The sequence below is a fragment of the Chelonia mydas genome, chromosome 20 (assembly GCF_015237465.2).
Source record: "Chelonia mydas isolate rCheMyd1 chromosome 20, rCheMyd1.pri.v2, whole genome shotgun sequence".
Classification (NCBI taxonomy): Eukaryota; Metazoa; Chordata; order Testudines; family Cheloniidae; genus Chelonia; species Chelonia mydas.
In genome coordinates this window covers 6,804,876-6,829,998 of record NC_051260.2, presented here as the reverse complement: position 1 = coordinate 6,829,998, position 25,123 = coordinate 6,804,876, and the positions used below count along the sequence as shown (strand labels likewise).

Genomic DNA, 25,123 nt, shown 5'->3' with positions numbered 1-25,123 from the left:
GGCAAGTGTCTTTATTAAAATGGAGGTGCAGATGGTGGACACCAAGGTCCCAGCAGGTTTTGATTGAGAAAGAGCATTGCATGCTGAGAGCGATATTTCTGATGGCAGCTATCAGAGGTACCGCTTCACAGACCATTGGGTTTAGCACAGACAGTGCAAAAGGCAGCACAGTGACAGCCATACAGACTCCAGGCCTCTGTACAGCCAGAGAGTAAGGTAAGATTCCGCCACACACCAGCTCCTGCCAATGTACCTTATTCCTGGATTACAAGGACTACACTTGAATCTCCATGGCCTACTCAGTCCTCGGCTTCTCTGTCGTCAGTGACAAACATGGCAGTGATTGTGTGATGTGGACGCTTGTCAAATAACATCTGGGTTGAGATCCCCCCTTGTTCAGTTCATATCAGCCACCAAATACTAATAGCTTTGGCTCATTACAAACCTGGTTCAGTGGAAACCCCCTGAATCTCTTTTATCAATCAACCGAGTCATCCAATACACCACCTCTCTCTCGTTCCAAACCTTCCTCATAGAAAAGCACCGACTAAGACTTCCACTTGCCCCTTATGATGTGCATTGGGCCAGAGAACCTAACAAACAGGGGACTCAAATGCCTCCAAATGCAGAGGTGACCAGAGGTGATAAAAACCACAACAGTCTCAAGTCTATGAGACAGGATAGCATTATCTAACAGGTCAAGTTCTACTGAAGTGAGAACAAAGCACCTTTGTTGGCAGCTGTTCTATCTTAGCCAAGCCCACAAAATTCCCACACAGCACTGCCGTTTTCTGTTTTAAGAAACCTCCTCTCCCCATAAATTCACATCCATTTTTCCAGTTCAGTAAAATCCCTTATTTTACCCAAGCAAAATAACTGCTGGTTGGAAGAGAGTTTCTCTATGGTCACCAAGGATTACCATATGCACTGCAAATCCCATGTGTATTATTAAGAATAACTCAATAAGGAAACTCCTAGCCCAGGAAGGATCAGAACACTGAGCAACACTGGATACAAAAATAAACCCATTAAAATGTGCTGGGCACCAGTTACGTTGCATAAGCAAGATAAAAGAGGGGTATTCTGAGCAGGTCAGTGGTCCTTACTGCCCTGCAGAATTATCACTCAGTGCCACAATGTGGGACACACAATATCTGACATGCTTTCTCCATCGTGTTCCACAGCTACTCCCTGAACATCTCTCAATCAACCTTAAATCTCTGTTACGACTGCCAGCCTCCTGGAAGATAATGGCTGTAGGCGGGCCCCCAGTGGCCATCATAGTGGCACTGGGAGAGGAATGGTAGACTACCTGGCCTCAGACACCCCCGCAGGAGGTGATGTGCATGCAGGCAGCTGGAGGATATGGGGGAAGAGCAAAACAAGAAAAAGCAAAAGACTGAATGGCAGGTCATGCACCCCATTCCCTTCCAAAAGCCACTTGGTAGCATGTTATCATGGGAAACACAGGTTACTTGAGAGGTGTAATCGGGCGAACTGGGTTTGATTCCTCATCCTAGTCTTATACTTTAAGACTGAGAATGTTGCACGGGAGGCCCAATGATGTCATCAAGCAGGACACCTAGGCTGGACTGCATTCAGCCCTGGCCTGGCAAGCGTGAGTCAGAGTAAGATGCCCACCGTTGCTCAACAGCAAGGAGTGGCACTGGCTGGCTCCAAAGGGGAGCGCCTCTTTGGCCAGGAAGGATAATGATGGCAGGGGGAGGGGCATCCTTAGGGCTTTACTACCTACAAGCTCAGTTAAAAGTGAAAGTCCTCGGGATCGGTTCAGTGGCAGTGACACAAATGTGTGATTTATCCCAGGAGTCTCAGCACTTACCAGAGTTCGTTCCTGTGAGGCGTGGTCGGGACAGCACCACAGAGGGCAGGATCGGCTCATCTGCAACAGAGAAAAGGAAAGCTTCAGTCGATCGGGGCCGAATCCTGGCTTCTTTACTGCCATTTGGAATAATGTCATTTTGTGTTAAAAAGCTTTCCTGGCAGATAATCGCCCCCTCCTCTGCTTCCGCTGTGCCTCCTCCCCTTCTGCAGCCGGGTTGAGATTACTGCTGCATTTCTAACCCACACTTAAGAGGGTTTAATCCTGTGCACCAATGATTTGATGTATAATCATTCTTGCAGTAAGCAGTTTAAAATAAAAATGCACATGCTTCAATGCCTGGCTCCCACCCCCCTCTCCTGAGAGGAGCGCCAGTCCATTTGAAGTCAAGCCACTGGGTGGTGGTGGATTTTTTGCGAAGAACCCTTGCAAAGGGAACCTTGTGAAAATGATGGAACCTGTGCAGGATGTCACACAGTAACACAGTGACGTGCCCTCTGCTGCCCTTGAGCTGGAGTGACCTGCCCTTAGGCTAGAGGTATCCATTCAAAATGCTGATGCAAAGGATCATTGTCCTAGCCCAGTGGTTCGCAACCTATTTATTTTATTGTGGGCCACATGTTATGTGGGCCGAATCAAATACTACCTCTATGGCCCTGAGGATGTCACATGGGCCGCAGCTCTGTGCTGATTGGGCCGCAGGCCGAGAACCACTATCCTAGCCTATTGCTTTGACCACATCATCCCTCTCTAAGCTGCTTGACTTCACTTCCATGGCCCTTTGTGGCCTATCCCCACACCCTACTTATCTCCCATTCAGTATCAAAATGTCTACCCTCGCCTCTGATCAACCCACGATCCTAGCCTCCATCACCCACTTGTTAAATTTTCAAATAGCACCTTTGTGCTTTCTCCCATGCTGTCCCACAGGCTCCCCATAAACACCCACAAAACTAACTCATTATACTCCTTCAAATCTCTCCTTTGCCATGATGCCTACAAAAACGTCACAACAGTTAGGCCGCTGGTGTGCTGAGAGCCCTGCCCATCAAACTGATCACAACTGTCTCATTGTTTCCTTATGCCGCCCCATCTGTCTGTATCCACCTGTTATCTCTTCTCTTACACTTGGACTGTAAACTCATTAGGGCAGGGACCATCTTTTTGTTCTGCATTTGCACAGTACAGCGGGGTCCTGGACTGTGACTGGGGTTCCAATGTGGTCCCGTAACCTAAATGATAAGCACAATTTCTGTGTTCCAGTGAAAGCCTGTTCGCACCCTACACAGCCTTCGAGCTCGACTTCCAGGCACAGCCTGTGGGATGAACGTTTATCCCAAGAACACAAAAGCCAACAGCAGGGCGGAGCTGTTCAGACTGTACGATGGGTATCCACATTAAGTCACAGGAGTGTCAGGCCAGGGAGGCTGCACTTGTTGGAGATATGGACAATGTGAGCAGCCATTAAGGCTGGGATTTCCAAGAGCCCAAGGGAATTAGGTGCTCAAATGTCTAATTTCAGTGGGTGTTGGATACTGATCTCCCATAGGCTGCTTTGCCAATTCCGTATTGCCATGGTCTGGAGTGTCCTCAGTGCAGTGGTCTGCTATTGTACACTGCGCTGTCAACTCAATACAGGGATCACCTTTTACCAAACATGCCCTCTGCAAGCAGGGATCGAAGTGCTGTCAGTTCAGGAGAACTCCAAAATGAGCAAAAGTAACTCAGGGAAAACCACAGTAAGACAGGCCTCTCAACATGCCCTATCAATCTTTGGTACTTATCTGCCCCTCCTGCCTCCATTACCATCATATCTGGACGTCTCACAATCACCTCACAAACCCCCTGGGAGGCAGGGCAGCACCGCCATCCCTATTTCAAAGAGGGGAACTGGGCACAGAGAGTGAATGACCTGCCCCAGGACACACTGGAAGTCTGTGACAGAGCAGAGAATTGAACCTGTCTCTCCCAAGCCCCAGACTAGTGTCCTAATCACTGGAAAATCCTTCCCTCCAGTCAAAAAGGCTAAGAGAATGTTAGGAACGAGTAGGAAAGGGATAGAAAACAAGAAAAAAAAAATCTCATGCCACAATATAAATCCATGATGCGCCCACACCTTGAATACTATGTGCAGTCCTGGTCCACCCGCCATCTCAAAAAGGATATAATGGAACTGGAAAAGGGTCAGAGAAGGGCAATAAGGATTTCTGAGGTGTTCATACCAGGAGAGACTACAAATATTAGGGCTGTTCAGCTTAGAAAAAAAAGAGACAACTAAAGGGATGGGGGGAATATGACTGAGGTCTATAAAATGATAAATGGTGTGGAGAAAGTGAGTAGAGAAGTTTTATTTACAATACACAAACCAAGGGTCAACCAATGAAATTATTAGGCAGTAGGTTTAATACAAACAAGAGGAAGTACTTTTTCCACAGTGCATGATTAACCTCTGGAACTCATTGCCATGGGACACTGTGAAGGCCAAAAGTATAACTGGGTTCAAAATGAACTAGATGAGTTCATGGAGGATAGATCCATCAGTGGCTATTTGCCAAGATGGTCAGGGATACAACCCATGCTTGGGGCAACCCTAAACCTCTGACTGCTAGAAGGTAGGAGGGGAAGACGGGGTGGATCATTCCAACTATCCTGTTCTGTGCACTCCCCCCCCGAAGCTCTGGCACTGGCCACTGGTCAGAGACACGATACAGGGCTAGATGGACCATTGGTCTCACCCAGTCCGGTAGGTCTTAGGATCTTAACAATGGCACCGGCACTCTGTCCACATTAGGACACGCAACGTACTCCACTGGCGATAGAGCCAGTATCGGCAATAGTGGGATGTTTTAAACCATTTCCCTAGAACAGACAGGGTCTTAGACAGTGCAGACCTACACTACTGTAGCTCCCAGCTAGCAGCTAGTACACTCTATGGAGCATAGGTGTGATTTGCTCCATGCCTGAATCATCTCTAAAGCAAATGAGAGCCACAGCTCCAGTCAGCTGAAGCTTTCAGGAAGCACAGGCTGTGTTACATATAGACTGCAGTGCACAATTCCAGGGCCTGCTTCTCCATGGTCCTGCTGCCACTTTACCCGCTTTGCAGTAGTGTAACTGCCACCATTGTGAGCTGACAGCGTTTGACAGCCACTTTGCTCTGGGGTAAGGGACTATCCAAGATGCAGGGCAAGGGAGATTCAAGGTGCCAGTGTCCATGTCACTCCAGTCCCTGTTTTACCAGAATAGGCCTGCCATGCGGATGGCTCAAGTTGTCAGAACAGTAGTCAGTTAAACCCGCCTTGCTTCCCGTTTAGTTTTAGAATCCCAGCCTGGTACCCATGTTTGATTTCTGTCACCAAATGGAAAAGGTTTCTATATCCTTGTCATGGTAAATCAACATCTCATCACCCTGCTTCGGTCACCATCATCTCGGGTCACAGTTCTCCTAGCAGCTACAATGCTGCCTTCCTCTCCATCCCAGTATCCTGTAGCTACCTGGCTGTAACCCAGGAAGCCAGCTATGCCTTAGGATTACCCAGTTAAACAAAAAGAGATGCAGCCTGCAGAGCCCACAGGTCCAGTCTCATAGCGCTCCTGCACCCTGACAGATCGGGTGAATGGGTAGTCAACACACAGGATTCTTACACAGTAACCAGAGAATTTACTGAGCATTTCACACTGCAAGCAGAGATGAGGTTCAAAATGCACCAATTAACAGGTGCAACAGCCACCAACATAGACCGTACAAGGGAGCTGGGCCATTACTAATGAGAGATCCGTTAATATTTAGCCTTAAGACAAGTTACGGAGAGAGAGGAAATGGGAAGCTGCCAACACTGACAGAGGCACAATGGACTCTCAGGGAACGTGGCACTGCAGGGGATGCAGGCTCAGACCTCGGAGAGCTACTTTAGACATTTAATAGGGTGCAGCCCCCTTCCTCCTCTTCCATGGAAGAGAACAGTTTGGATCTTTCCAATCCTGACCTTCTCTTGGGTGTTGCCTCTGTGCTTTTTAGCGTCTGGGGTTTGCTTTCCTCTGTTAGGAGGACAGCAAATTCCAAGGCAGTGACCTCGTAATTTTCAAGGATCTTGCATTTGTTTCATGAAGCGCCAGTTACATTTACTGTGCGATAAAAATGACTGAATAATAGGATACCCCAAGCAAATGCAGAGTCCAGAATGTTGTCGTAGCTATGAAGGGAAGTGAGGAGCACAGACACCGTGGTAATTCAAAGAAAAGAACTTTTACTTAAAGACTCAGGCTGAGATTTAAAATCATGGAGTGGACGTGTAAGCCCCATTAATCCAGAGTCCCAAATCCTCTAGTCCACTTTGAAAATCTCAGCCTTAAACATTCTGCCTGTGATTCAAAAATATCTCCCAGAGTGAGTGCTGAATTCTGATCTCATTTATACCAGTCTAAAACCAGAGTGACTCCAGTGAAGTCTCTGGGCTTACTCTGGATTTACACCATTTGGTGATCATGTCTGGACTGAAAATGCAACACCAAAGGACAATGTTCCTAGGATCCAGAGAGAATGTTTCAAACACTTTTCTTTTAAAGGGGAATGGTAAGAGAGCCCGGTAACAAACTGCAGGATCATGTTAAATGGGCAGTGTTCAGGAAGCTGAGTCACACCAGTCTGGAATGCCAGGGGGAGGGGACAGAAGCTGCGATCTTTAAAATCTGACGCTCCAAAAAATGGCAGATTTTAAAGACTTCCAAAATATACGGCGCATAGATGGCATTTGGGAGACAGGCATGTAGCTATGTGTGGAGTGGCAGAGAGCACAGATATGGAGAGGAACAATGGCAGAGGTGGTTCCCAAGTGTTCTTTTGTTCTCGGTAGCTCCAGCATGGCTCCTATTTTTAGAAACTGTCTCCTTTAGAGGAAAACATGCAGTGATTTATCTTCCTCTGGATGAGCACGTAGCTGCACTCCCTGCAAACCCTGGTATCTTGGAAACAGTAAGAGACAAGGGAGTTTAATGTCTTGGACTTGGTGGGTTCAATTTTACCCTCTATGGTAATCCAAGGACAACTTCTCCTCTAAGTCGCAAGAGTAGGGACTGTATATTTTTCCAGGAGAGAATGAATGCAGACTTTACATGCTGCTCTCAAGTTTATGCTCTTTCCATGAATTACAGGAACATTCAAGAGGTAAAATGCCACCATTACCCAGACACAGGCCTTCACTACTCTGCCATATTGCACTAGGGAAATTCAGTCCAACAGTCTGGGACATTAAGACATTTTCAAAAGCGAAAACACCACATGAGCGCATAGCGAAGAGGCGGCCAAAACATGCAGCCAAACAAAAAAATAAGCTTTGCATTTTGGGGTTTTTCATAGGAGGCACCACATGCTAGAGCAAGAGGTAAGAGTCCTTCTCTACACGATGGACTTAGTTCTAGATCATGGGTGGGCAAACTACGGCCCGCTGGCTGGATCCGGCCTGTCAGGGCTTTGGATCCGGCCACGGGATTGCCAGCCCTGTGGCACATCAGGGCTAAGCCAGGCTCCCTGCCTGCCCTAGCCCTGCTCCCGGAAGCAGCCAGCACCACGTACCTGTGGCCCCTGAGGGGGGGGAGGGAGGAGAGGGCAAGGGCTCTGTGTGCTGCCCTCGCCTGCAGGCACCACCCCCTGCACCTCCCATTGGCCGGGAACGGGAAACCGCGGCCAATGGGAGCTTCAGGGGAGGTACCTGCAGGCGAGGGCAGCATGGAGCCCTCTGCCATCCCTTGCCACCCCCCCCTCCCCGGGACATGGTGGTGGCCACTTCTGGGAGCGGAGTGGCGTGGGGCCAGGGCAGGCAGAGAGCCTGCCTTAGTCCCGCTGTGCGCCGCTGTCACCCCAGAGCCGCTCAAGGGAAGCGGTGCCAGGCCAGAACCGGCACCCAAACTGCATCTGCACCCCACACCCCAACTCCCTGCCCTGAGCCCCCTAACCCCCTGCCACACCCCGACCCCCTACCCTGAGCCCCCTCCCGCACTCTGCACCCCGCTCCCCCCCACACCCCACAGTCCCTCCTGCACCCCAACTCCCTGCCCCAGCCCTACATTTATGGCCCTGCATGCAATTTCCCCACCCAGATGAAAAAGTTTGCCCACCCCTGTTCTAGATAAACTCTTTGCTGAGGGCTATTTACATGCCATGTTTTAAAGTTCAGGTAATTTTGAAATACCAACTTTTCAAGAACACCACTAAAAAAAAATAAAATCTGTGGCTCATTTAGAACAACCAATGCAACTTGAACCATGGTAAATAGAGGTGAATTGCATATTGAAGGGGCATCCATTGCCCATCAACAGCGTGAAGATTTTGCTTAGTCACTAATCTATTATCAAAAGGAATACCCTTGCTCACACGGGATAGCAAATGTGGAATAATTCAGACATGCTTTGTGTAGGTGATAAAGCTTGTAAAACACAGAACCATCTTTCATTGCACCCACTGAACTCCCAAGGAAAACCGCTAATAGACACTCATATAATAAATAGCCCCCAGTCTGGACTGGGAAGTGACGTACAACTCTATAGATGTGGATGGGATATACCATCCACAGCAACAGAACTCCTCTGTAATATCTGAATGCAGAGAAACGTTCTGCAAAATAACACCAGCTTCATCATAAATGAAGGTCCCAAGAAGGACTATGCTAATTTCAGAGGCATCTCTAGAGAGAGCTACAGGGAGCATGGCCTAGAACAGAAGTTCCCAAATTGTGGGGGGCAAAGAGGAATGTTGGGGGCGGGGGGGGGCACAGCAGGGCCCAGGTCAGCCTCTATGGGAGGGGAGAGCACCACTTAGCCCCTCCCGGCCCTCATCCGCGTCCCTGGCTCCCGTCCCCAGCCTCGGTGTGGCTCTGCTCTTGCCCCACCCCCCCAGTCTTGGCCACTGGCCACAGCTCCGTTCCCTGCTTGGGACTGAGGCTGGAGGCAGGGCTGGAAGCGGAGCTGCACCTGGACCCAGACCCAGCTGCTGGCCTCCACTGCAGCCTGGTTGCGGCTCCGCTTCCACTCCTGGCCCCAGCCATGGCCCTGCTCCCGGCCTCAGACCCACCCCCAGCTACGTCCTTTCACCTCTCTGTAACTCAGTTTCCCCATCTATAAACTGGGGATAATGATACTGTCCTCCTTTGTAAAGCTTTGAGACCAGCTGATGGAAGGTGCTATACAGGACTGGGGATTATTATTAATAATTAATTAATTTTGTCAGACAGATTTCTGGACAAAAAAGCATGGTGCCCACAAATAATAAATCAACTTGAAGACTGTTAGAGTGGGCTTTTCAAAGGCATTTAGCATTGGCCTGACTCCCACATCAAAGTCAATCTTAGTGTTACTTAATGGGAGCAGAATTAGGCCGAAGCGGAAGGCTTTGAAAATCCCACTCTTAATATGTGATTTGTACAATGCAGCAATGACTAAGGGAGGCAACATGCACGCAGGAATTGGTTAGGATGATCTAAGGCAGTATAACTAGGAGGAATGGGATAAAATATAGAGATGGAAAATTTAAGCTGGATGTTAGGAAAATATTTCCTTAGTTGCAGAGATCTATTCAGTTGCGCAAAGGTCTCTTCAAGGGATACAGAGAAAGACCCATTTTTTGAGACATTCAAAACTAGACAGGGCAAAGTCCTGGAGAATACTTTGTAGCATTCACTAGCCAAGGACAGACAAATAGGACTTTTCCATCTCTAGCATCTATGGTCTTATAGACACCATATACTCAGGCAGTGTGGTGGTGGAAAATGCACTCCTGTCAAGGAGTTTGTTGCTGTCTCACAGCTATAGAAAAATGTCCAGTGACCAAACAATCACCTCAACAAAGTCTTTATTGACCTGAGCAATGCCTTGGATTATGCTCAGGTGTCTCAGTCTTCAGAGGCTTCTGAGATAAATTTCGGCACAAGCAAGACAAACACATTTCAGCATCTCCACAGTAGCATTGTTAGAGAAGTCTGTACAGACAGACAATGTCCAGCCATGGCATTAAGCAATGGGTGACAGTCATTGCCTGATCTTCATAGTAACATAAGATGAAGCAAGTCATGGTTTAGCTCTATAATACTAAATTCCACTTGAGCAGTTTCTTTGAATCTATGGTATTTCATGTAAGAGCACAGGTACTGGAAGAGCCACTGCTCTACTGGTGACCTTGCATGAGCAGATAACTACATTATCACTGTCTTGTCCCTAGCTTGGAAAGCAGGGATTCTACAGTCAGCTATTCTAAGGCAATGCTTCTAAGGCAGAGTAACCATCAGTGCCAAAAATATAAAATATGTTAACCCAAACAGCAGGGTCTGTGCTAAGCAAAGGGTAATGTGCTGACTGAGACAACCTTGGCAGTGTCTGCTTGGACTATGAGGAACATATCAAGTCAGGCACCAGAATACCAACTACTGAGCTGGCCTTTTACATGGCTGCTTGTGGAAGTAACATAGTGTTTGCCCGTGCACATTAGAGATTGCTGCCCTACTGTACGGTGTACAGATACTAACCTCTTTACCAATGCAGCAATAAAGCAGCTCCCATACCAGATATGCTCGGCAGCTTTTGGTTATAAGAAAACCAAGATAAAATCATACTCTCTCCTCAGTATTTGTTTGGCCCCAGCACCTTAGTACCTGGGCACCTCACAAACTTTAATGTATTTGCCCTTGTAAACCTATGTGATGCAGAGCACTGCCATTATCCCCACTGTACAGAAGGGGGACCTGAAGGGCAGAGAGGCTAAGAGACACCCCAGATCATACAGGGAGTCTGTGAAAGAGCAGGGACTTGAACCTAGGTCCCCCAAGTTCTAGGCTGCTTTTCAGTGGGGCTAAGCACTTCCATTGAGAACAAGTAGAATCAGCATATCTGGAAAAAATTCATATGGTAGGTCCCCTCCCAGCTTGGTATCACCTGCAGACTTTGTAAGTGTCCTTTCTCTGCCACTGTCTAAATCATTGATGAAGATATTGAACAGAACCGATCCCTGTGGGACCCCACTCAATATACCCATCCAGCTTGACTGAACCATTGATAACTACTCTCTGGGAATGGTTTTCCAACCAGTTATGCACCCACCTTATAGTAGCTTCATCTAGTTGTTTATGAGAAGACAGTTCAAAAGCCTTACTAAAGTCAAGATATATCACATCATCTACTGCTTCCCCCCATCCACAAGGCTTGTTACTCTGTCAAAGAAAGCTATTAGGTCAGTTTGACATGATTTGTTCTTGACAAGTCCACGCTGAGTGTTACTTATCTTATTATCTTCTAGGTGTTTGCAAATTCATTGCTTAATTATTTGCTCCATTATCTTCTTGGGTACTGAAGTTAAGCTGACTAGTCTGTAATTCCCCTGGTTGTCCTTATTTCTCTTTTTATAGATGGGCACTACATTTGCCCTTTTCCAGTCCTCTGGAATTTCTCCCATCTTCCATGACTTTTCAAAGATAATGGCTCAGATATCTCTTCTGTCAGCTCTTTGAGTAGTCAAGGATGTATTTCATCAGGTCCTGGTGACTTAAACATTTCTTACACAAGTTAGAGGTCTTCAACTTGCTCTTTCCCTATTTTAACCTCTGATCCTACCCCAGCTTCACTGGCATTGACTATGTTAGATGTCCAATCGCTACTCACCTTTTTGGTGAACATTTTTTTTGAGCTTGATGTGGATGTAAAGTGCAGATCATCATGGCCAGACCAAATTGTGCGATACTTTCTGGCCACCTGCAGGTGAAAGAGGAGGTGCTTTGCAGCTGTGGCTATTCAGGGCAGAGCTGAAGGGAGCTCCCAAGGGTGTAAATTGTTAAATCCATTTAGGTACAGATGCCCCTAAAAGTGGGAGTTGTTATGCAGGAAGCGTGCTCCCCCTGGCTTCACCTCAGCTTATTTGGGTTTTGCTTCACTGAGATGACAATTCTAGGCACTGTGCAAGCGGGGAAATGGAGTCATTTATGTTTGGCATTCAGGTTTTGCAGAACTGGGTGCTGTCTGCGTACTGCTGGGGCACCAGCCTGCACCACCTCACTAGCTCTCCCAAAGGCACTGTATGAATACTGAATAGGAGGATAGCAGTTTGGGTTTTGTGCAAGAGGAACGTCCTGAGCCATTTCAGGACATTTCCATCAACCTCTGCTGGAGAGGGTCAGAGCAGGACAGGAGAGCTGGGTGATCAACAACATGAAATGTTGCAGAGATGTTAGGCAGCAAGAGCATGGACATGCTTTCCCTTTAGCCTGGAGATGACCTCATATTTCTCCTTGCCACGGCAGACACACAGATTGAGCAATACATTCAGCAGGTGCGGGGAGATGGTGGAGCGTATGCTCAGGAGACTGAAAGCTAGATGGATGTGTCTGCTGAGCTGGAACGACTGTTCAGCCACTAATGTATCTGTCGGCTGCACTTTGCATAACATATGTGAAAGCAAGTGAACAGTAGAGCGCTAAGACAGCCAGACTGACAGCAACCCACGAATAGCCAGACAGACAAGCAGTTCCACCTGAGTTTGTCAGTATGATGCACAAATAAGAAATGATCTGTCCACACACTAGAGAATTAGATCCTGATCAAGTGAAATGAATATAACTTCTGTTTTAAAACCAGCCTCTCTTAATCATAGAATATCAGGGTTGGAAGGGACCTTAGGAGGTCATTGGTTCAAAGCAGGACAATCCCCAACTAAATCATCCCAGCAGGGCTTTGTCAAGCCTGACTTAAAAACTTCAAAGGAAGGAGATTCCACCACCTCCCTAGGTAACACATTCCAGTGCTTCACCACCTCCTAGTGAAAAAGTTCTTCCTAATATCCAACCTAAACCTCCCCCACTGCAACTTGAGACCATTACTCCTTGTTCTGTCATCTGCTACCTGAGAACAGTCTAGATCCCTCCTCTTTGGAACCCCCTTTCAGGTAGTTGAAAGCAGCTATCAAATCCCCCCACATTCTTCTCTTCCGCAGACTAAACAAGCCCAGTTCCCTCAGCCTCTCCTCATAAGTCATGTGTTCCAGTCCCATATTCATTTTTGTTGCCCTCCATGGACGTTTTCCAATTTTTTCACATCATTCTTGTAGTGTGGGGCCCAAAACTGGACACAGTACTCCAGATGAGGCCTCACCAATGTCGAATAGAGGGGAACGATCACATCCCTCGATCTGCTGGCAATGCCCCACCTTATACATCCCAAAATGCCATTTGCCTTCTTGGCAACAAGGGCACATGTTGACTCATATCCAGCCTCTCGTCTACTGTAACCCCTAGGTCCTTTTCTGCAGAACTGCTGCCTAGCCACTCGGTCCCTAGTCTGTAGCGTGCATGGGATTCTTCCGTCCTAAGTGCAGGACTCTGCATTGTCCTTGTTGAACCTCATCAGATTTCTTTAGGCCCAATCCTTTAATTTGTCTAGGTCCCTCTGTATCCTATCCCTACCATCCACAATATCTATCCTTTCCTCCAGTTTAGTGTCATCTGCAAACTTGCTGAGGGTGCAATCCATGCCATCCTCCAGATCATTAATGAAGATATGAACAAAACCGGCCCCAGGACCGACCCTTGGGGCAGTCCACTTGATACTGGCTGCCAACTAGACATGGAGCCATTGATCACTACCCGTGAGCCCGACAATCTAGCCAGCTTTCTATCCACCTTACAGTCCATTCATCCAGCCCATACTTCTTTAACTTGCTGGCAAGAATACTGTGGGAACCGTGTCAAAAGCTTTGCTAAAGTCAAGGAACAACACATCCACTGCTTTCCCCTCATCCACAGAGCCAGTTATCTCGTCATAGATTAGTCAGACTTGCCCTTGGTGAATCCATGCTGACTGTTCCTGATCACTTTCCTCTCCTCTAAGTACTTCAGAATTGATTCCTTGAGGACCTGCTCCATGATTTTTCCAGGGACTGAGGTGAGGCTGACTGGCCTGTAGTTCCCAGGATCCTCCTCCTTCCCTTTTTTAAAGATGGGCACGACATTAGCCTTTTTCCAGGCATCCAGGACCTCCCCCGATCGCCATGAGTTTTCGAAGATAATGGCCAACGGCTCTGCAATCACATCCGCCAACTCCTTTAGCACTCTCGCATGCAGCGCATCTGGCCCCATGGACTTGTGCTCATCCAGCTTTTCTAAATAGTCCCAAACCACTTCTTTCTCCACAGAGGGCTGGTCACCTCCTCCCCATGCTGTGCTGCCCAGTGCAGTAGTCTGGGAGTGGACCTTGTTCATGAAGACAGAGGCAAAAAAAGCATTGAGTACATTAGCTTTTTCCACATCCTCTGTCACTAGGTTGCCTCCCTCATTCAGTAAGGGGCCCACACGTTCCTTGACTTTCTTCTTGATGCTAACAACCTGAAGAAACCCTTCTTGTTACTCTTAACATCCCTTGCTAGCTGCAACTCCAAGTGTGATAACAGGCTAACAGAGGGAGTTTGCCTGGGATCTGTCTGAGAGGAGGTACGCTAAGTGTTGCATTAGTGGGGCTGTGTTGGCGAGTATCTGAGTGTCTGTTGCGGGGACAGTTTGACCGTGTGCTTGATTGTTTGAAAAGTGTGAATTGGGAGTGCTTTGTTCCAGGTGAGCCTTGAGTGGGCCTGATTGTTATAAAAAGCCAGTCAACTGCAAACCAGCTGAGCGGCGAACAGCAGAGCGGCGAACAGTGGGAGTTCGCCTGGTGAGAGCCCACTGAGGCTTACATCTTGCAGGCTTCTCTGAGTAGTTACTACAACTCCTGAGGAAGCTCATAGAAGGAAGGTAATATGGATGGTGAGCGTTCAGCTGTTGTGACCTGCACAGGATGTGCCATGTTTGTCTTTCTTCCACAGGACAGAAGCGACTTTGTACAAAGTGCAAGCTGGTCTCCATATTGGAAGAGAAGGTTCAAGGTCTGGAGAAACAAGTATCGACCCTGCGTTGCATAAGAGAAACTGAAGATTTCCTGGACAGACGTCAGGATATGCTTCTACAGGCATAACTTTCTGAAGATTCAGAGCAGGCTGCGCAGCAGGGACAGAAGGATGGTGAGGAAATTTGGCAGCATGTGACCTCCAGAAGAAGAAAGGGGAGCGTCCATGTACTAGCAATGCAGATACAGGTAAGCAACCGTTTTCTTGTTCTCTCCACAGGTACTAATGCGGAGAGTGGACTAGATGATACATCTGAGGGAAGGGAACAGAAGGAGACTCTGCCGATTGGAAGGCATGAGATGCACTGTCCTAGGGTTGGGGATTCCACGACCACCGCTCCCAAGAGAAGGAGGCGGGTGGTGGTGGCCAGGGACTCTCTCCTCAGGGGGACTGAGTCATCTATCTGCCGCCCCGACCGGGAAAACCGAGAAGTCTGCTGCTTGCCAGGAGCTAGGATTCACGATGTGATGGAGAGACTGCCGAGACTCATCAAGCCCTCCGATCACTACCACTTCCTGCTCCTCCATGTGTGCACCAATGATACTGCCAAGAATGACCTTGAGCGGATCACTGCAGACTACGTGGCTCTGGGAAGAAGGATAAAGAAGACAATAAATTGGACAATTCCATTTATTGGCCCAGAAAAGAAGTTCCTGAAGAAATGGATTACTGTGGGATCAGAGCTATATTCTGGATGAGGTTATGTCCACAGCGAGTGAGTTCATGGAGGTGTGAACTGCTATCGTACTGATGTTGAAAGGCAGTATTGCTGTTGTGCAAAGCACTCAAAGAATAAACTTTGTGTGGCAAATTGCCAGTACGATTATGATGGGTCCCGTGCTTCCTCTTCTTGGGGGGGAGGGAATAGCACTAGGGCTACTTTCTTGCGAGTGCCTCTCATTTGCACACATTTTCCTTCCCATATTCTTGCAGAGAAGTAAGATGCCTGAGAAAAGGTTAGGAAGAAGTGAGGGCTTTGGTCTTCTAGCCAGCCATGGCACTTCTCCAGACTCTTCTCTTCTTCAACTCCTCCTGGTCTGATTGAAGCAGGGGTTTTTATCATGTGACTGGCTTCAGGTGCTCTAATTAGTCTATAGCAAACTTTCTTCCCTCTACAGGGAATAAGGCTCCCTTCTAGTACTCTCCTGCTGCCCTCTGGGCATGCTGTATCACATATCCCCCCTCCCTGCTCAGCAACACAGGGCTGGGCTACTTCGGACGAGAGGCAGTGCTGTCGTGATAGGCGATCAGCGTTGCCGTGTTGGCTTCTGGCCCTATACTGTACCCGGAAATGGAAGGGCTGCAGGGACAGGAACCACCTAGTCACTCTCTTCTCCTTGTTTCTGTGCATCCACTGGAGTGGGGCGTGGTCTGTCACAAGGGTAAACCGCTGCCCCAGTAGGTAGTAGTGGAGAGTCTCCATAGCCCATTTTACCGCCAGACATTCCTTTTCAACGATGGCGTCCTTTTGTTCCCTGGGGAGGAGTTTCCGGCCGAGGTACAAGATCAGGTGTTCCTCCTCCCCTACCATCTGCGAAAGGACGGCTCCTAGCCCTACCTCCGAGGCATCTGTTTGTAGGACGAATTCCTTCTCGAAGTCTGGGGCTATGAGTACTGGATGGCAGCAAAGGGCTGTCCTTAAATCTGCAAATGCTCCTTCTGCTGCATCAGTCCACTTTACTATCTTGGGGCCACGAGCCTTTATCAAATCCGTCAATGGCCCTGCTCTTGTGGCGAAATGAGGGATGAATCTCAGATAGTATCCTATATCCCTAAAATGCTCTGACCTGCTTTTAGTGGACTGGTCGAGGCCAACCTTGTATTGCTCCACTTTGTTCCATTGGGGTTTCACCAAACTTCTCCCTACTACTACCCAAGGTATCTGGCCTCAGCTAGCCCATCATGCACTTGAGAGGGTTGGCAGTGAGGCCGGCCTTCCAGGGCGTCTAGCACCACTTCTACTTTTCCGAGGTGCGTTTCCCAGTCAGGGCTATGGATGGCTATGTCGTCTAGACAGGCGGCGGCATACTTGGCATGGGGTCACAGAATTTGTCCATAAGTCATTGGAATGTTGCAGGGGCCCCATGAGTCCGAAAGGGAGGACAGTGTATTGGAACAGGCCATCGGTGTAGAGAAGGCAGTCTTTTCCTTGGCATTCTCGGCCAGGGGAATTTGCCAATATCCTTTGGTCAGGTCCAGAGTGGTTAGGTATCGGGCCTTGCCTAACTGATCAACTAGCTCGTCAATTCGTGGTATCGGATAGGCATCGAATTGGGATACTTCATTCAACTTCCGAAGTCATTGCAAAACCTCAGGGTGCAGTCAGGCTTGGGGACTAGGATGATAGGGCTGGACCACTGGCTGTGGGATTCTTCAATAACCCCGAGTTCCAGCATCTTCTTCACTTCTGTCCTAATTTCTTCCCTTTTAGCTTCCGTATTGGTACGGTCTTATCGTCACCCTTACTCCGGGACTGGTGACAATATGATGTTGGACCAGTGTCGTACGGCCCGGCTGTGTACAGAACATGTCCTGGTTCCGTTGGATCATATCAATGACCTCTGTTCGTTGTTCTGGAGTTAACTCAGGAGATATCTTCACCTGCCCTGTGGGTCATCTGTCTGGGGTGGAGCTCCCCGAATGACCAGGCATATCTCTCAGTCACACCAGGGCTTCAGTAAGTTGATGTGGTAGATTTGCTGGCCTTCGGGTCTGGTTATCTGACCTTATAGTCCACCTCCCCAGTGGCTTCCACTATCTCATATGGTCCATGCCAGCTGGCTAGGATTTGCTTTCTGCTGTCGACACTAGCACCATCACCCGTTCCCCCTGAAATCTCTGTACTTTCGCCCGACGGTTGTAATATGTCCGCTGGGCCTCTTGTGCTTTTTCCAAATGTTCTCGTACTATAGGGGTTACTCGAGTTATTCGCTCTCTCATCTGTGTCACATGCTCAATGACATCCTTTCCTGGGTTGGGTTGTTCTTCCCAATCTTCCTTGGTGGTATCTAATATTCCGCATGGGTGGAGTCCGTATAGTAATTCAAAGGGAGAGAAACCAGTGGACGCCTGGGGGACTTCCCGTATAGCAAACATTAGATATGGTAGAAGGGTATCCCAGTCTTTTCCATCCTGTGCTACCACCTTCCGGATCATACTTTTAAGGGTACAGTTAAACCGCTCAACCAGTCCATCTGTTTGTGGATGGTAGCTCCGTATGGTCTGGATGCAGAGTCAGGTACATAAGTCCTTCATTAATTTTGACATGAAAGGGGTTCCTTGGTGAGTCAGGATCTCCTTAGGGATGCCCACTCTGGCAAAAACCTGGAGTAGTTATTTTTCTATTGCCTTGGATGTTGGGTTTCTTAAAGGAATGGCTTCTGGATACCGCGTGACGTAGTCAAGGATGACTAGTACGTTTTGGTGTCCCCATGCCGATCTTTCCAGTGGGCCCACTATGTCCATGGCTATCCTCTCGAAAGGGACTTCAATAATAGGCAAAGGTACTAATGGGGCCCGCAAGTAAGGTCGGGGCATTCTGGCATTCAGGGCAGGAGGCACAATAGTGCTGGACCTCTGCACGTATTCCTGGCCAATAAAACCTTAGGACTAAAAAGAAAAGGAGTACTTGTGGCACCTTAGAGACTAACCAATTTAAAAAAAAAATTTCATGAAGTTGATAGATTTTCACTCCATACGGCTAAATACAGTGCCTTGCATAATGACAGGTTTCAGAGTAGCAGCCGTGTTAGTCTGTATTCGCAAAAAGAAAAGGAGTACTTGTGGCACCTTACTAAGGTGCCACAAGTACTCCTTTTCTTTTTGCGAATACAGACTAACACGGCTGCTACTCTGAAACCTTTTTAGGACTCTATCCAGTGTCTTGTCTACTCCTAGATGTCCCCCAAATAGATGACTGTGAGCTAACTGTAGTACTGCCCTTGTGTGTTTCCGTGGGACTAAGAGTTGCTCTACTTCTTCCCCTCTTATTTGCGCTATCCTGTACAACAGATTGCATTTGAGCACATAATATGGCCTTGGGCCTTTGGTCTTTCCTTCCACAGGAACGCCATTTACTTCCACTACCTCCTCCCTTACATTCGCATATAGCGGGTCATTGGTTTGGTCCTGCCCAAAATTCTCATGTGAGGTATCGATCTGACCTAATTCCAGGGGGCCTGTTTCTATTCCACCCCCTGGGTTGCCCCTACTTGGGCTAGGAACTGCCTCCGAGTCCTCACTGGCCTGAATTATCTCCTGGCCTCCTGAATGGGTTTGCCTATCAACAAGGGAGGTTTCCTGGTTCTCTGCTAGAATCCTAGTCCCTAATCTTTTATCTGCCCTCCTTTCCCGCCTAGACTTTCGGGGTTTTCCGGGGGATGAGAAAAACTCTGGGGCAAATTCAGCAAACATTGGGGTGAGGCTATCTGTAGGTGCCTCTGTCTCAGCCTGGGGGTTGCTATCCTCCCCTGGCTCTATTCAGGGGAGTAAGCTCTCAAACCCGGGGAAGTCCCTACCAATTAAGACAGGGTAGGGGAGCCTGGGGACGACCCCTGCAGTCACCCTGGTAGTATTCCCCTGGATCTCAATCTATACTGGGATTGTGGGATAGAAATTTATGGTGCCATGAACGCACGTTACCCCTGTGTTTTTGGCCTGGGTTAGTTGGTCTTGCCCCACCAACTTCCCCGAGACCAGCGTGACAGCATTCCCGGAATCCACTAATGCTATGGTCTCAATACCATTCATTTTTACTGATCTTGTATACCCATGTGAGGTCATTGTGACCCCTACCAGGCTGATTAGGCCACATTGCTCCCCGTGATCCCCCAGATTACATTGCATAGGCTCTTCCCTGTTGGGGCATTGGGCTGCTATCTGCCCCAATTCCCCATACTCGTAACACCGCCCCTTTATTCCAGTTGCCACCCTCTGCCTGGGGCTATTTGGCCGGCTCCCCCAGCCCTCTCTTCCCAAACCCCCAGGTCCCTTCTTGGTCTTGGGCCATTCCTCTATGTCTTTCCTCCCCGTTACAGTTCTCCTGTAGTTCTCGACAGTCTGGGGCCTTGGGTTTGGGGTAGGCTTCCTGTATTGCCGTGTCTCCCCGCCTGGGGTCTGGAACAGTTCACGGGCTGCCAGCTGTCTTTCCATGAGGGAGACAAACTCATCAAAGGTGGAGGGGTCATTCTGGCCAATCCAAGCCCGGAGGCCTGGTGGTAGCCCCTTCATATACCAGTCCAGTACCAGGAGCTCCATCGTCTTCTCAGAGCTGAGGGCCTCAGGGCGCAGCCATTTCTGGGTCAGGTGGATCAGGTCAAACAATTGCGATCGGGGTGTCTTGTCCTCCGTATACTGCCACTCATGGAACCTCTGGGCTCGCAACACCGTCGTTACTCTGGATCTGGCCAGGATATCTGCCTTCAGCTGTGGGTAATCTGCTGCAGTCTCTGTGGCCATATTGTAGTAGACCTTCTGGGCCTCCCCACACAGGAACGGGGTGAGGATACCAGACCACTGATCTCGGGGCCAGGCCTCCCGCAGGGCTGCTCTTTCAAAAGCCAGGAGGTATGCCTCCACATCATCCTCCTGTGTCATTTTCTGTAGGCAGTGGCTGGCCCGTATGGTCCGGGTCCCATTGCAGTTGCCGTTCAGCTCCATAAGGGCCTTCATCTGGTTCATCAGCTCTTGCAGCAAGGCTCGGTCCTGGGCAGCCTGACTCATCAACAGACGATTAGTCTCCTGCTGCATCCGAGTCGCCTCCTGTTGGGCGGTTGCTTGGACCCGGGTAGCCTCCTGCTGGGCTGTAGTGGCTTATATTAGGGCCTTGACCACGTTGTCCATCTTAGGGACGGGAGGGTTTTGGCTAACCCTGGTTTAAGTCCCCAGCACGTAAAATCCCACCGCTAACACCGCATATGGCAAATTGACGGCACTACTATGATGGGTCTCGAGCTTTCTCTTCTGGGGCGGGGTTCAGGACACTGTTTCTTGCCCCTGAACTGGGGTATTAACTGCCCCACTAGCGTCCTAGAGGATGGGAGTGGAGAGGGAGGGACCCGGGCCCGCCCTCTACTCCGGATCCCAGCCCAGGGGCCCTAGGGATAGCAGTAAACCATTTGAACTAGCGGTTCCTTCCCCTGGGCTACTTCCCTCTCCTGCCCTTCAGTTTGTGGGGCTTCCTGCTCTCCCTCTGCACAAACCAGGTGTCCCTTTACCTAGAGTCTTGGTCTTCTAGCCAGCCATGGCACTTCTCCAAACTCTCTTCTACTTCAACTCCTTCAAACTGCTCTCTACTCCAACTCCAAACCACTCTGCTCCAACTCCTCCTGGTCTGATTGAAGCAGGGGTTTTTTTATCATGTGACTGACTTCAGGTGCTCTAATTAGTCTATAGCAAACTTTCTTCCCTCTACAGGGAATAAGGCTCCCTTCTAGTAATCTCCTGCTGCCCTCTGGCCATGCTGTATCACATTTGTTACACAAACAAGCTGCACTAAGTTTGAACATACAAACCAGAGAAGGGCACTGGGGCTATTCTCTTGCGAGTGCCTCTCATTTGCACACATTTTCCTTCCCACATTTTGCAGAGAAATAAGATGCCTGAGAAAAGTTAGGAAGAAGTGAGGGCCTAGTAGGACAGTCCCATAACTGCTGTTGCCCTGAATTATTGCACTACCTGCCAGTATCAGGGCATGAAGGATGCAGGTGCAGGATCAAAGACGCAGACATTTTCATATTCCTTTAAATAATTCCTACTGGATCTGTCTGTTCTCCCTGCACATCTCCCTCTCATTCTTAACGCATTCCTGCATCAGTGCCTTAGCCTATCTTTTCATAGCGACTCTCATTTGCGTTTCTACAACTGGCACATCTACTCAGAGTCCCTATTTGGGTCTCTGTGCATTTCCAGGAATAGATCCTCTCTCCTCTTCCCTCTCCCTGGACCTCACTATGCAAGGTTCCTCCTCTGCAGATATAGGTCCACCTACCTCCCTGCTGGCTCTGGGTCACCTGTGCTGCAGGAGTGGACGCTACAACGTAAAGCAAATGGTAGAGTTAACAACAGACTCCCAGCCACTCTTTGCAATACCAAAGAATGCCAGGAAAGCAGAGATTCCAAGTCAGGTTTGCATTCCAGTGCCTACTTGGAAGCCACTCTCTCCTTGAGCTACAAAGGCTAAGGACACATTAGAACTCAGATACAACACTTAAGAAGGTGGGGTAGAGGTTACACCATGATATGGGAATCAAGATCCGCCCTTTTGGAACATTACTGAGTGAAGAGCTGCATGCCTGCTGTAGAGAGCCCCTCTTCCACCTCCAAACTGGTTCAGCTGCTACCTCTGCAGCCATGCCAAAGGTGCTAGGTCTGCCCAAGAAATCTTGAGATCCCAGCAATGTACCAGGCACCACCTGCTCTGCTCCTCTTTGCTCTGGTTTGTGTAGTTCTCAGAGTCTGTTTAGCACCTCCTCTAATGACCAATGTTCCCCCTAATTTTTGACAGGCCGTGTGCACAAAAATTTCTTCTGTGCAAATTTGTGTGTGCACGGTGTTTCGCTGTGTGTGCGGGGTTTAGGATCTGTGTGTGCGCGCACATGTGCGCAGCTTAGAGGGAACAGTGCTAATGACTAAGCTGCAAGGTGCTCCTGTGCCAGGCTGGGTGGAGTCCCTAGGATTCAGATGTGCACTTTGTAAACAGGTACATTTCCTGGCTGAGTAGGACGAACTGCTGCCATCCTGGGCCTCATTATACTGGACCTGCAGCCTCTATCTTCTCATGGCACTGCTTTCGGCAATGCCCCAGTTGCTCTGCTACCCCAGTCATACGCTAGGGCATGCATGCAACAGTCATATAGCCATGATCTCTCCTCTCCCCAGATGGAGACCTGAATCCACAAGGCAGCCTCAGGCCAACTGGAAGCACACTCGTAGGATGGTCTCCTCTGAGCCAGGCCAGCTATAGTCTCAGTTGCAAGAGTCTTTGAGTGCTGACACTGACACAGTGCTGTACAGTGACCAGAGACCATGGGAGGAACACGTTTATAAAATTAAACCATTTTTCAGAATGGTATAATTTCAGGCAGAGTGTTATTAAATGGTTAGAGCAGGGGTCAGGATTCCCCTTTCTGCCCTGTTCTACTTTCTGCCTTTCCATTTGCACATCTATTACATGGGCATAGTTCCCACCTCCCAAGAGTGCTGGGAGGCTAATTATGTGCAAAATGCATTGAGGTCTTTGCATGAATGGCACCAGGAGTGTGTATTTGCATTACCATAGAGTCTAGGAGCTCCAGTCACGGACCAGGGGTCTCAAAACACCAGCAGCCTAACTGTTGTCAAGTTTGTTATAAAGCTCATTTGCCTCAGCTTTATAAAGGCTTTGATCTGTCCTATGACCTCGCTGTTATGGCCACTGGACCATTCAGAATACTCCTTGTGACATGAGTCATTCCACTAAATTATTTTACAACAAGCATTGTCTCACCAAACCTTTGACCCACTTCAGCTTCCAGATTGTTACTTAGAGGAAAGCTTGGTTACAGAAGAGTCAAGCTCACACCCATCTCACAACTGTTTACATTAGCATGATCTCATATTTCAACCACTCTCAGCCATCTCGCCTCCCAGGAAATTGGTTCGTGGGTCACTTTGCTTAATCTACAAGCCATTACTAAGATGCCAACATGCCACAGGTATTGACCTTGGCTCCTCTGCATCCAGGGCAGAGGAGAGCTGGCAACTGCTACATCAGACCAACAATATAACCTTGACTTTTACAAGCCACCACAGCATACAAATAAAAAACATTGAGAGTTTCCCCTCCCAAAGCCTGCTGCACGCCATGCCTGGCTTGTAGGCTTTCTGCAGCAGGTTGGAAGGGTAGCAAGACAGACACCTCACTCCTAGCTCTGGAGCCTGGGTAACTAGTTCCATTTGGCCTGTGGAACATCACCTCCTCCTGCACTCGGGCTGGGTGAGCGCTTGGAGACAGTTTCTGGAGCAGTATGTCAAGGCAGAGGGAGAGGGAATTAAATGAAGGTCCTTCTCACTGTTCATAGCTCCCAGATGTCCCTCATGTTTAAGATATTTCTCAGATCTAAGCCAGAAGCATGTCTAAAGAGCTTCACCAGGGGAAGCTGCCAAAGCAAGAGCTGAAGATTTATGAAGTTGACCCTTGTGTGCTGGCAGTCAAAGTCTTTAAGATGCTGGCAGATGTGAAGCAGGCTTAGTGTGACATCAGAGCAAAGGCTGGTGAGTTCTCTCAGTCAGCAGCGCTTGTTTCATCAGTCCTCTCTTCTAGCTCCAGCAGCTGTCCTGGATACCTCCCTCTGCATCAGACAGAAGCTAGGGCCGCTGCCCTCCCCAGCAATCGCTTTGGGAAGGCAGGAGATTAGCTGTTGCTGTCTTCAGCTCCACAATAGCTTTATAAATGGTTTAAAATCTGGTTTTGATGGCAATCGTGATGGACCAGGGATCATCTCTCGGTGTCTGTACAGCACCCGGCACCAGGGGGCCCCAGTCCTTCCACGGCAGGGATTCTCTTTCTGGGTCCGTACAGCACCATGGGGTCCCCATGGGGTAGCCAGCCCTCCAGGATTAGCTGGGAGTCTCCCAGATCGACATTGATTTCCCAGTGACTACTGAAAGCTTTCTGGGATTTTAATAATGTCATTTTCCTCAAAATATCCTATGTCATGTTGTGGAAAAAATATCTCCCGAAATACCTTTAGTCAGAATTTGCAACTCTAGGTCCCAATGAGGACTTTGGGCTCTACCCTGATCTGTTTAAATCAGGGGTGGGCAAACTTTGTGGCCCAAGGACCACATCAGGGAATAGAAATTGTATGGTGGACCATGAATGCTCACAAAATTGGGGTTGGGGTGTGGGAGGGGGTGTGAGCTCTCAGGTGGGGCTGGGGATGAGGAGTTTGGGGTATGGAGGGTGCTCTGGGCTGGGACCGAGGGGTTCGGAGGGTGGGAGTGGAATCAGGGCTGGGCAGGGTGCGGGTTCTGCTGGGAGTGGAATCAGGGCTGGGGCAGGGTGCGGGTTCTGGCTGGGAGTGCGGGCTCTGGGGTGGGGTGGGGCTGGGGATGAGAGGTTTGGGTGCAGGAGGGTGCTCTGGGTGGTATCGAGGGGTTTGGAGAGGGGGATCAAGGCTGGGGCAGGGGTGTGGGGAGAGGCTCAGGGGTGCAGGCTCTGAGCGGCACTTACCTCAAGCAGCTCCCAGAAGCAGTGGCATGTCCCTTCTCCAGCTCCTATGTGGAGTGCGGCCAGGCAGCTCTGCACCCTGCCCCATCCGCAGGCACCGCCCCTGCGGCTCCCATTGGAGCGCTGGAGGGGGCCACTGGAGCACGTAGGAGGTGAAGTAGGCCTT

The 25,123-nt window shown here is 49.1% G+C and overlaps 1 protein-coding gene across 9 annotated transcripts in view; it reads right to left on the bottom strand.

Moving 5' to 3' along the window:
• The window catches only part of WIZ (WIZ zinc finger), a 151,742-nt gene that overhangs the window by 62,102 nt on the left and 64,517 nt on the right, over positions 1-25,123 (bottom strand). For 8 of the 9 annotated variants that reach the window (XM_037883920.2, XM_037883919.2, XM_037883924.2 and 5 more), the window contains one exon: positions 1,841-1,900. The exons of the other annotated variant lie outside the window; for it this stretch is intronic. In XM_037883920.2, coding sequence (XP_037739848.1) covers positions 1,841-1,900 — 60 coding nt within the window. The remainder of the gene's footprint in view (positions 1-1,840; positions 1,901-25,123) is intronic. 9 annotated transcript variants of the gene reach the window in all.